We start from the raw sequence: 13341 nt of genomic DNA on the forward strand, positions 1-13341 counted from the left end.
CAGGTAGACTAGTGTTTAGAGCGTTGGGCCAGTAACCGAAAGGTTGCTGGATCGAATCCCCGAGCTGATAAGGTAAAAATATGTCGTTCTGCCCCTGGAAAAGGCAGTTAATCCACTGTTACCCGGTAGACCGTCATTGTAAATAAGAATTTGTTCTAAACTGACTTGCCTAGTTAAATACAATTTTTAAAAAATACTCTAAATTAAGCATATACTGTAAGAGGACCTGTTTCTTTGTGAACCGCTCAATGCAGAATAGTGTGGGTATTCCCTCAGAAATGTATTTTATTCAGCTACAGTGCATTCGAAAAGTATTCAGACACCTTGACTTTTTCCACATTTTGTTACGTTACAGCCTTATTCTAAAATGGATGTAATATTTTTTTTCTCTTATCAATCTACCCAATAATACCCAATAATGACAAAGCAAAAATTGTTTTTTAGAATTTTTTACAAATGTAGAAAAAATTTATTAACAGAAATACCATATTTACATAAGTATTCAGACCCTTTGGTATGAGACTCGAAATTGAGCTCAGGTCCATCCTGTTTCCATTGATCATCCTTGAGATGTTTCTATAATGTGATTGGAGTCCACCTCTGGTAAAATTGATTGATTGGACATGAGTTGGAAAAGCACACACCTGTCTATATAAGGTCCCACAGTTGACAGTGCATGTCAGAGCAAAAACCAAGCAATGAGATCGAAGGAATTATCCGTAGAGCTCCGAGACAGGATTGTGTCGAGGTACAGAAGTATGGAACCTCCAAGACTCTGCCTAGAGCTGGCCGCCTGGCCAAACTGAGCAATCGGGGGAGAAGAGCCTTGGTCAGGGAGGTGACCAAGAACCCGATGGGCACTCTAACAGTGCTCTAGAGTTCCTTTGTGGAGATGAGAGAACCTTCCAGAAGGAAAACCATCTCTGGAGCACTCCACCAATCAGGTCTTTATGGTAGAGTGGCGAGACGGAAGTCACTCCTCAGTAAAAGGCACATGAAAGCTTGCTTGGAATATGCTAAAAGGCACATAAAGGACTCTCAGGAGTGGCTTCAGGACAAGTGTCTGAATGTTCTCTGGCCCAGCCAGAGCCCGGACTTGAACCTGATCTAACATCTCTGGAGAGACCTAAAAATAGCTGTGCAGCGACGCTCCCCATCCAACCTGACAGAGCTTGAGAGGATCTGCAGAGAATAATGGGAGAAACTCCCCAAGTACAGGTGTGCCAAGCTTATAGCATCATACCCAAGGGCCTTTGGGGCTCTGATCAAAAGTGGTGCACAGTCACACAACTCTTATCACACACATGTTGCATCCCAAATGGTTGCCATTGTGTGACTGTGGAGGGTCAGGTTTGATTAGACACAGTTGGATCTGCAGATTGTTTTTGCATGGCCCTGTCTTCCTCCCGTACGCCACACCTGGGTTCAAACACTATTCAACATTTTTCAAAATACTTTGAGCGTTTGTGCTAGTCTGAACATAGAGTGCAAGATGGGTGGGATTTGCAGTTTTGGAACTAGCCAGGCAAACTCAATCAAGCATAGATAAAGTAGTTGATGTGATTTTGAATAGTATTTGAAACCAGGTGTGGGCCCTGTCGTCCCCAGCGCTGCAGTGAACCCTGGTGCTACAGGAGAACAGCCAGGCCTTTCTTTAGGTAGGAGGCAGGAGGGTTGAATCACCGCTGGGCTGACTGGCTGGCTGGCTGACGGTCTCATGACCCTCTCTCTCTCTTTCTCTCTCTCTCCCTCTCTGCAGTCTCGGAACAATCACATCGCATTCCTTCATCCTACACGTGCCCTCTCTTCTCCCAGAGAGTAGGCTATGAGATTTGTGGAGAGAAAAGCTTGTTTAGATGCATCATACATTTGATGGTATCCTAAGCAAATCTATTCCAAATTTGGTGAAAAACCTCTGAAACATTCTTCATTTATATTATTATTTTTGTATTTTTTTACAATAATTCTATGTAAAAATGTATATATATATTTGTAAGACTTTTGCATTTTAAAATGTTTTTTGGATTGATTAATCTTGCTCCATGTTATAGCCTTACTCAGTCCATGCAACCAAAAACAACACCCACAGAGGAGTGATATAACAGGTGCAAATAGCTAAGCTCCACCCACCACTACATGTACCAGTTGTGTCACTGTCATAATGAACCTAAATTAAAACATAAGCTCTACTAAGGAATTGTTTTTAACCATAAGACTCACTAGAGTCTTGGTCAATTACTTTTAAGCTTCCATAATGACATGGCCCCAACCCTACCAGAAACTCTGAAGTTTATATATATATATATTTTTTTTTTATATAAGCATGTTGAAAAGTGCGATGATCACGGGCAGAAAGAAAGCATGGAGTAGGAGTTTAGTTTTCTTGGTCCTATGGTTTGGGTCACTAGGGTCCTTAACCTTAACCCTTACCATAACCCGTACCTAACCTTAACACTTACCTTTACTCTTTTAACTGTAAACTTCATTGGGATAGGGACGTCCCAAGGATCCCGGATACCATAGGACGCACCCTAGGGTTTGGGAGGTAGAAGGTAATGTCGTAAAGCAGAGTGTCGTAAACCAGGTGCAGGGAGGGGAGGTGAAGCGGGGGGAGTGGGGGAGAGAGAGGAGGTGACTCTCCAGCAGCATTTAGACACAGCGAAAGGATCATGGCGGATGGCCCCAGGTGTAAGCGCAGAAAGCAGGCAAATCCGAGGAGGAATAACGGTATGTAAAACTACTCTGATGTCCCTTCTTTTCATGTGGTGAAGTGGACTAGAATGTGTTCTATCGAATGCTCTATTCTCCGAAGACTTTAGTACCTCCGGAGTCCCGGTTTTAGTGGGTCAAAGTGCTGGAAAGTAGCAAGTAAGCGCACCATTATAGCCCTATGTGGCGTACCGTTATACCTGTCTCGCGACTCTCCCTCCGCCTAGCGGTTGAGTGCACCACCCTGGACCGTTATACGCACCTAATCCCGTCACTTCACTCGCTTTTGGATTTTGTTTCCCGTCCAGTCCCTTTTCATTCTATTTAAATTAACTTTTCCATTGTTTTTTAGTTTTCAACTTGATAGCTTGTTTCACCGTCTCTCGCCTTTGGGTAGCATTTTAAAACATGTGCCTGGGGAAATAACGTTACCTGGTTGTTTTTGCGGACTGCGGTATTTTTCCATCAATATGGAATATAGATTGATGTTCTGAAATGAGTGAATATGTGTATAAGGTTTATTTCTTCAATGCTCTTTCGAGAAAAATAACTGTTTCTGTCGCTTTTCTCTTTGTCGCAACGTAGCAGGTAGCGCGAACCATGACAAGACACTGTTGCTACATTGAGGGCTCGGGCTTTAGGAAATGTTTTTACTGTGGAAATTGTGCTGTTCTGCTGCTTCATATTATATTAAAATGCATGCTGTTATGTTTATGTAGGCTACACATCTATTTTCTCACTACTTTTATTTGTAAAAGATGTGTAGGCGTGATGCACGCGTTTTCACAATTGACAATGGCAAGTGTGCATTACAAATCATTCGAAAAGTTATTGCTAGATAAGTAGAAAATATGCAGAACAAGGTAAAGTAGCTATAATTAATAAACATAAATGCAAATGAACTTCGAACGAAAAACGTTGTTTCTGTAGCATGCATTGTTGGGTAACGTTTCAGAGAATGGGATGAATATATCAAGCGCTGTTTGTGTGAACAAGGCACAGCCTATATAAACAAGGCACAGCCTATATAAGGAGTGTGGGTTTACATCCACAGTCCTGCGCTGGGAATTCTGATTTTACACACTCAAGGTTTGGTGGCGTGGGAGCGAAACTTGAAGTTGGAGCCAATCTGTTCATCCAGAGTTTTTATACTTAAATAATTGTTATTTTGTTTTTGTTTGTGCTTTTGTGTGTGTGGTTAAAAGGCTGCATTGTAGAGTTGTCCGGGTAGCCAGTGCGTTTCTCAGGAATATTTTTTTTTCTTTCTCGCCAGTAATTTAATCAATTTAATAGTGGAAGGCTTTTATCGGGAAATCATGTTAAACCCTATTTGACTTGCAAAGATCATGATCTTCGGGTTGCTTGTCTTTGCCTTGTGCATTTTATTAGTCTCGTGTGTTCTCATTTTATTTAGTTAAGGGACTTGTGACTTTTGTTTCAACATCGGAGGTGGTAGTTTTTCACACATAGGAATAATGTTTGTGTTGTAGGCTGTTTGGAGGCATATGTGTTTTTCTCCTGTAGGCTAGCTGACGACATGCGTAGTCTACTTACAGCCTCGTGAGAACAGTCACCAGCACAGCATCGCAAGTGGTCGAGCCACCCAGCACACAGGAACTGAGAACATGTTTACCTGATCCGGAAAACGGGTCTTTGGTCTTTGTAAACACCCCTCTGTCAAAACATAAAAACAAACCAGGAGTCTGATTTCGGGGGACTGAATACGCTGTTAGATTCCTGTGAGACGATTCCTTCTCTATCTTCCCTTTCCAAAGCAGCGGAGAGCGGTCCCTGTGCGGTGCGCCGCAACAAATGGCAACTTGTGCAGGTAGAAAAGGCAACCGTGTCTGTAGGCGCTGCATGCTGTCATCATGAGTGAATTTAATGTGATTTTTCTCTTGGAGTTGCTTGTTGTGCTTACTCTCCTTGTTTGTTTTCGCTTACTGTCATTGTATGACATCGACATATTTAGTGTGCTCCTTATTGCTTTTTGGCTGAAAAGGTGTTGGTTACCGGTCCATATCATGTCCGCTCTTGATTGACGACGGTTCATTTTGTGCATTCTGTAAGGTACACACCTTATAACGGACCTGTTCTAGCGCATTTGCATCTGTCATGGTAGGCCTACATTATTTATAGGCTACATTTACGACATTTTGTCACTGTAAACTTTGTCCATCTGATGTTCGTTTCAGAAATAAATTGAGTTCTGTTTTATACCTTATTCTTTGTATTCATGTTATCAATTTGAAATGTTATATGTTTTCAAATACATAGACTACTATATAATACATCAAGAGGGGGGGATCGGACATAAAGTTCAGGAGACCATAGTGATGTCTTAATCATGTGATATGGGTGCATCAACCTGCTGGGTGGAAGGGCTCAATATACTGTACCAATACAATGTGAGACAGAGAGAACCTGGGTTGATCCAATACCTCATATTTGGCGGGGGTGTTATGTTTGTCATCAGGTTAAAAGCCTTTTAGGGGCAGGGGTCTGTAGTGTTGGTTACTGAAGCCAAAAGGTACTTAGTTGTCTGGCCCTCCCCTGTCCTGTATTGGTTGTCTTCCTGGGTCGGGCAGAGCAGGCTAAGACCAAGGTGAGCTCCTGTCACAGCTGTAAACATGGAGGTGCTAACAGCTGGCAGGACGACAGGTGTTTGCAATCTGTGGGATACTAGTGTTTCCATTGGCTTCCTTTGTCACTTCTCCTATCCCGTCCAGGTCTAGTCCAGCTCCCCTCAGGAATAGCAGTGGCCATTTCCTGGAATGGCAATTTAACACTTCAAATTTGGGAAAAGAGGAATGTGGCATGGTATTAACCTTAACACTTTTGGCCTGTCTTTGTAGATGAGTGCGAGTGGAGGGTATTGGGCCTACATTTCAAAGGAACTGAGTATACAAAACATCCAAGACCTAGACTGACCAGGTGAATCCAGGTGAAAGCTATGATCCCTTATTGATGTCACTTGTTAAATCCACTTCAATCAGTGTCGATGAAGGGGAGGAGACGGGTTAACAAAGGATTTTTAACGGGATATGGTAGTAAGTGCCAGGCGCACCGGTTTGAATGTGTCAAGAACTGCAACACTGCTGGTTTTTCACACTCAGCAGTTCCTCGTGTGATCCAAGAATGGTCTACCACCCAAAGGACAGCCAGCCAACTTGACACAACTGTAGGAAGCATTGGAGTCAACATGGGCCAACATCCCAGTGGAACGCTTTCAACACCTTGTAGAGTCCATGCCCTGATTAATTGAGGCTGTTCTGAGGGAAAAAGGGGGTGCAACTCAATATTGTTTCTAATGTTTTGTACGCTCAGTATTTGTATATAGGTTGGATTTCTATTTCTTTGAATTTATCAAAGGAGTCTCTGTCTCTCTGTCTGTCTCTTTGTAACACACACACATACAGTACAAAACAGTTTTGGAAGGTTTTTGTCTCAATGCTACAGAAGAAGAAGAATGGGTCTGTGGGTCTAGTTTTGGCTTCTGTAAAGCTGTATGATGTAACAGAGGATGTTTATTTGGCTGGCAAAAGTATAATTAGTGTGCTGGACTCATTTTTCCCTCTAAATAATATTGAATGTAACCACACGCTGTAAAGTTGTGTGAGAACAATAAAGAAACACTGGTTAAGCTAACACTCTTAAGAAAATAAGATGTTTTGGCCATTCCAAAGGCTTCAGGGGGAGAGGGGTGGTGTTCTGTGGGCCGGCATGCTGCTTTAGTGTTTTAAAAGCCAGCTGTTAACATTTAAAGGTCTACTACCCCTGGTGAGTGGAGTTTAGCAGTAGAGGAAATTTTCATTTATCAGTTATTTTGCTTTGGAGCAACTTCCTCTGCTGCATATGAAAGTGCCAAGTGTGAGGAAAATCCCCCGCCCCCTCTTCTCATCCCCACTCACCCCCCCCTCTCCTCCACCAGTCCTTTATTCCAGGGGGAAGACACAGTAGCCAGGGGTGCTGTTGATTGCCCCCTGACCTAGGCACCCATGCGTGCCTCCACTATGACTTCACTTTCCCCCCTGTGCCATTGTTGGGTTCCTTCCAGCATGTCCAATTGCGTTTGTGTTTAAGTCCTTTCAATAAAAGGATCCTGAGGGGTAAAAACCCTTGTCCCTACTCCCTCAATCCCTCTCTGTCGCCCTCCATCCCCCTGACCAGTACAGCCCCTCAGTCCTGTGGAGTTTGGTGGGGAGGAAGAGGGACAAGGGAGAAGGATAAGGGGGGAGAGGGGCTGTGAGAGCTGGCAGAGTGACACTGAGGTGCTGCTGGAGAGGAGAGCCAGTGGGAAGAAAGGTGGACACTCCCTCACTCTGTCAAACATGACAGCTCCTTTTACATTAGAATCGTGTGAGTGTTTCCTATGGAACGGAATGGAGAGGATTAATTTAGGTTAGCGAGGCAAACTATAGCCTAGGTATTGGCTTTATAGACTTCCGAGGTTCTGTCTTGTGTCTTGAATAATCCGTTTTTTGTTGTTATTGTTTGTCACTTTTATGTATCTCCAGGCTTTTTAAAATGTATGATATGAAATTCTAATTTACACCATTCAATTCACCATGTCACACATTTCAATGATTTCCCGGCAGACAATTCTGTTTGTGCCCATAATCTGAGGTAACGCACTCAAACCCTTTCCCACTGTTGTTGAGGGAGCTTAATGATTAGCAAGCTCCTGTAGAGGCATTGCATTACCCTATAAAAAGGTGCTTTCTCTTGCCTTAGAAAAGCCGTTTTAAAACCCAAGTCAGTTTCATTAACCCCCTTAACTGTGTTTGAATGTGCTTTATTGGGGTTGTATGTGGATGAATGCTTAAATGAACCATTGTGTGTTAAGGCTTTGGTTGGAGAAAGCCTGAGGAGAAAGAGCCTAGTTACCTTTGCAGTCTGCCTGCTATACTTCATACACTTTCAGTGGAAGAAGAAAAGGCCCATTGAGTGGGGCTGGCGTGGGGAGGGAAAGACCTTTTCACACTCTGCTTGTGGGAAACTTCTATCTGTACTGGGCATGGCCATTTGCATATGACCCATTCTCTTCCCAGAGACCCCAAGACTGACGAAGGAATCTGTGGAACACTGAGAATTCATCACAATCTTCCTCAGTCTCCCGACACGCAATGCTCAGGTTCTTGCGTTTGCGTGTGCGTGTGCATTTTTTGGGGGATGTGCGCACCCCTCTTTTGTTTTGAGAATGTGTTTAGGCTATTTGTCTGTGTCATGCACATTTTTTGCTGAAGGCTTGTTTGTGACTACTGCCGATGCCTCCTGACTGTGTCATTTTGTGTTTTGTTTTTCCTGCGTGTTGTCTAAGCCACGTATTTAGAGTGCGTTAAACTGAGGATGAGTCCTATAATGTGCTCCAGCAGCAGGCAGGAGTCCCCCTCTCTATAACCCAGGGCCCACGACAGAGCAGCGTGACTGGGCTGCCAGGGCTGGAGGTGCCGGGGGGCAATGCGGGGGCTGACATAATGAATGAGGAGGAATAAGCAACGAAGTGTCAACACTGTTGTTGAAAGGACAGAAATATTGTGTAGTTATTCAGTTGGGGGTTGGCGGGACAGGGAGGGGGAGGGGGAGGTGGAGCTGTGTGTGTGTGTGTATCAGGGGGAGTAGGCTATGCAGCGAGGCGTCAGGTCCACTGAACTGAACAAAAACATGCCGGGGAGGGGGGGGCTCAGAAGGATCGAGAGGGAGACTGGGCTCCAGAATAGAATAGGATAGCTCCTTGTAGCTAGATCAGGTCAGGAGCCTTCCTCAGTGGTTTCAGATGCACTCAGCGGACTGAGAATGGGACCTTGAAGGAAGCAATGAGATATTGTCAAGCTCCCTGCTATCACACTATTGAGTGATTCATATAGGCCTATTTCCTATTTTTGTCCTTCAGCAATTGAAAAAAATGCATTGATTTGACCAATGACATTTCCTCCTCTCCTCCACTCTGACATGCCAGACAGGTATGTTGGTAAGATGACCTCACCCAGCCCACAGGCCTCAGGATTTGTTGTGTATCGCTTCTTAGGGAAATAAATTCAATGTCTACTCTTCCCTCTCTCCCTCTCTACCTGGATATTGAGACAGATGGGAGTTGAAATTACAGTCCAAAAACATATTAAGTGTCTACTCCTCCCTCCTCCCTCTCTCCCGACCCTCCCTCTTTCTCTTTTGTTCTCTTTTTCCTCCTACCTGTTCCATATTACATAGAAACAGGTGGGAGTTGAAATGATAGTCCAAAAACAAATTAAGCCTGTTCCCCAGACCAGTGTTTCCCAAACTTTTTCACTCAGGGCCCCCCTTACATCATTGGGGAACATCCCACGCCAGGTGGGAGCTGAAATTATAGTGTACCGTTGTGTATAGCCTATACCTGGGGGAGATGGCAGCTCTAAATTGCCATCCTTTGGGGGTTATTCATTGTGAGCAGGTTTATGTGTCTTTTTTAATCATGTGTTTGGTGGCTGATCTTTAGGCTGGGCTAGTCCTGTTGGGTGTTGACACTACTGTCTGTAGCTTCAACCTCCCCTTTCCTCCCTCTACTCTACCCTCCTGTCCTCCCTCTTATCCCCTGTTCCTCAGTGTCTTTCGCTTCAGCCTCTCTTCCCTCTCTCTCTTTCCCTCCTCCTCTCCCATTCTCCTCCCTTCCTCCTCACTATGTATTGCCTCAGCCTCTCCTCCCTCCTCCTCTCCTCCCCTGTTCCCCAGTGGAGCGGTTAATGAAAGGCCTGTGTTAACAATAGGCAGGCAGCAGGCGCTGGGCCGCCAGCCCTCATCATGCCAGCTTGTGTTTGGGCCACAAACTCATCAGTGGAATCTTTGTTCCTCACATTTAACCTGACATTTCACTACCATTTTTTCCTCAAAACCTGACAATGCACAACTGTTGAAGCAAAATGGCGGCTGTATATATGCAGAGATCATAAGGTTTTGTACCTGCATCACATTTGTTTTAGTTACTATATCATGAACCTTTACTGCAGTGGGCTAAATCAGGGTCACACGGAGTGTTTCTTGGTAGTCTTAAACAAATCTACTTTGAAACAAAAGTATACATCTCACACACATGGTTATGGGTTTACAGAAAACAACACACCTGTACCATGTCAGATGTAGAGTTGACATGTGTTCATTGTTGAGTTTGCATCCCAATATTACACTTTATATACATCACAGAAGACTGAAATATAACAAAACCGTTTGTTGCTTTTCTCTTCCTGAAGCAGACTGATAACGGGAGTCCCAAATGGCAACATAATCTCTATTTAGGTACTACTTTTGACCAGGGCCTATAGTGGCCCATAGTGCACTTTATAGGCATAGGGTGCCATTTGGGAGGAAGCTTTAATGGCAGAATGTGAGAGCAGTCTTGTCTCACACACTGACTACACCTAGCATTGAGCTCTGTTGAAAAATACTATTCACTCACTATATCTCTATCGCACTGGCAGGGCCAGGCCGGGCCGGCACAGCCACTCACTCACTCACTCACTCACTCACTCACTCACTCACTCACTCACTCACTCACTCACTCACTCACTCACTCACTCACTCAACTTACTCAACTTACTCAACTTACTAAACTTACTTTATCTCACTCTCATTAGTCCTGTGTGTTGTGATGTTTACAGACTCTGACATTCAGCGTAGCAGCCAGCCTCTCTCCTCTCCACTCCTCTCCTCTCTGCCTGACTTATAAACAAGGTGACTCAGGGTTTCTGTTAAAGCTGTAGGCTGGCTAGCTACCTATCACAGTGTGACTGTGTGGCCCTGTGTTAGTCACTCACTGTATCCTGGGGACAGGGACATCACAGGGGCCATTTTAGTCTCTGTCAACATTTTCATATCATTAGGATGGCTCTGGATACACACATCCCTCTGGGTTGCGTCCCAAATAGCACCCTATTCACTATAGAGTGCACTACTTTTGAGCCCTATGAACCCTGGTCAAAAGTAGTGCAATATATAGGGAAAAGGGTGCCATTTGGGATGCAGCCCGGTTGATGAATGAGTTTGGTCTATAAACAGCTTTATAAGCTTCATTCACCACTATGCCTGTTGATCAGAGGCTGTATCGTCTCATTTGCTTATGGTCCTTAATTTGATCAGGTTTTGGTGTGTCTAACTACCGTCCTAATACTCACCTTATGTCATTGACTCGAGACTAGAGCAAAGTACACCTAGTCTGTCCAAGCTCCAACCCCTCCAACTCTCTCTGCCAACTCCGGGAACAGAGAACCCTATAGGAACCACTACAGATGTAGGATCTTTATTTGATCCTGCAGCAACAGGAAATGTTAATTATTATGTGGATTATATTAATAGACATTTTTGTAGGGGTTGATACATTTTTTTGTATCTATCGTTCAGGTGTTGGCCATCAAAACACACCTTGGCCTCAGCCTCGCTACACACGTTTCACCCACAGAGTTGGGGTGGACGGAGAATAGGAGTAAAAACGAGGTCAGCCATATAGCCAGACAGTACCACATCTGTCCTCCTCTTACTCATAGAGATATCATCCTGGTCGTGCTCATTATTCTGGCAGACTGGCACCCAGCCTCCTGTCCCATTTAGACAGAGGGAGAGCCAATGAACTGTGGGTTCTAATTGATCATGTTTAAAGTCATATGACACCATTTATTTAGTGCTTAATAGTCTTTGGGTGTTTGTTTGTGTGTTTGTTAGTTGTTTCCTGCTGTTAATCGACACACGCCTGCCACCGTCGTTACGCGCACCTGCACTTCATGAGACTCACCTGGACTCCATCACCTTCCTGATTAGGAAAGGGGGGGGATACCTAGTCAGTTGTACAACTGAATGCCTTCAACTGAAATGTGTGTCTTCTGCATTTAACCCAACCCCTCTGAATCAGAGAGGTGTGAGGGGCTGCCTTCATTTTCTTTGGCGCCCGGGAACAGTGGGTTAACTGCCTTGCTCAGGGGCAGAACGACAGACGTTTACCTTGTCAGCTCGGGGATTCGATCCAGCAACCTTTCGGTTACTGGCCCAACGCTCTAACCACTACCTCCCTTATATCTGTCACTCCCTTAGTTTCTTTCCCTAGGTGTTATTGTTTCTGTTCCTGTGTTTCATGTCTGTACGCTACTCGTGTTTCTTGTTTTGTTTCATTAATTTATTAAATTCACTCCCTGTGCTTGCGTCCCGATTCTTAGCGTACACGTTACAACCAGGCATCATTAGGTGTCTCATCTGTTAGCTGCGCAGCACTGAGTTAACATCACAACATGCCTGGTGTTGCACTACCTCTCTCTCTCCCCATCTCTCGATCTCTTTCCAAATTTCTCTTTCTTTGTGACTCTTTTTTTCAAATAGCAGCAGATACAGGTTCATAAAGGAGGTCTGGCTCCTCACACTGCAGAATGTATAGAGCTGCCACCTGTAATCCCAGAGTCTCAATGCATGCATTGTTTTTTTTTTTTTTTTTTCTTTTTTTTTTTTTAATAAATTTTATCCCCTTTTCTCCCCAATTTTCGTGGTATCCAATCGCTAGTAATTACTATCTTGTCTCATCGCTACAACTCCCGTACGGGCTCGGGAGAGACGAAGGTCGAAAGTCATGCGTCCTCCGAAGCACAACCCAACCTAGCCGCACTGCTTCTTAACACAGCGCGCCTCCAACCCGGAAGCCAGCCGCACCAATGTGTCGGAGGAAACACCGTGCACCCGCCCCCTCGGTTAGCGCGCACTGCGCCCGGCCCGCGACAGGAGTCGCTGGAGCGCGATGAGACAAGGATATCCCTACCGGCCAAACCCTCCCTAACCCGGACGACGCTAAGCCAATTGTGCGTCGCCCCACGGACCTCCCGGTCGCGGCCGGCTGCGACAGAGCCTGGGCGCGAACCCAGACTCTGGTGGCGCAGCATAGCACTGCGATGCAGTGCTCTAGACCACTGCGCCACCCCGGAGGCCATGCATGCATTGTTGAAGTGATTTTCCCTTCTGTCTTAGATAGACCCGGTGGGCTGACTTAAGGTGAATGGTTCATTTGGAGGAGTCATTCAAAGTTGGTACTCATTTGATTGATAGAAAATTGTCTATTAACCCTGTCACCCAATGCTGTATCAAGTCAAATCTTCACGCTTTCACCTTTTGAGTGTGTGCCACTGACATCCAATGTTTCCCAAACACCAACCTGCCTTGAATACAAATGACCCGGTCCTTATTCTGGCAGCTATGCTAACTGCCCCCCTTCACTGTAGAAGTCTGGAGGATAAAGAATCTTCATTCAACCAGTAAACAGTGTGCGATTGTGCCTTCCTTGTTCTAGTGCCAGGATGTAGCACGTCTCGTGGCACGGTGCCCTCGACCATCTGCCCTGTACCATGTACCATTAACTGATAAATGTATCTCTGGTGAGTGTAGAAACTAAATTAGCTACTGGTCTTGGGTCAGTTTTACGTTTCCCCCAGTAATGTTTAGGATTTGTGCAAGCTGATCCTTTCTACCTAGAAAGTCCTTGTAGCTAACACGGCTGAGAGGTGGGTCAGGGTCAGTGGAAGCTCACTTCCTGTCGGTGAACGGTGCTGTAGCTGTTGTGTGAACGAGGTTAGGAAGGAAGGTAAAGGAGGGAGATGCACCCATGAGATTACCTCATGAGAATCATAGTGT

General features: G+C 44.9%; 1 protein-coding gene across 2 annotated transcripts in view; it reads left to right on the forward strand.

Moving 5' to 3' along the window:
- The first annotated feature begins 2598 nt into the window (after window positions 1-2598).
- Window positions 2599-13341, forward strand: part of LOC139532064 (zinc finger E-box-binding homeobox 1-like) — an 87467-nt gene continuing 76724 nt past the window's right edge. Inside the window, exon 1 of one of the 2 annotated variants that reach the window (XM_071329188.1) lies at window positions 2599-2727. In XM_071329188.1, the coding sequence (XP_071185289.1) occupies window positions 2670-2727 (58 nt within the window). In that variant the 5' untranslated portion in view covers window positions 2599-2669. Of the gene's footprint in view, window positions 2728-2773; window positions 4538-13341 lie in introns of those variants that run through there. The other variant, XM_071329189.1, reaches the window with a different exon arrangement.

This window comes from Salvelinus alpinus, chromosome 10 (assembly GCF_045679555.1).
Source record: "Salvelinus alpinus chromosome 10, SLU_Salpinus.1, whole genome shotgun sequence".
In the NCBI taxonomy this organism is placed as follows: domain Eukaryota; kingdom Metazoa; phylum Chordata; class Actinopteri; order Salmoniformes; family Salmonidae; genus Salvelinus; species Salvelinus alpinus.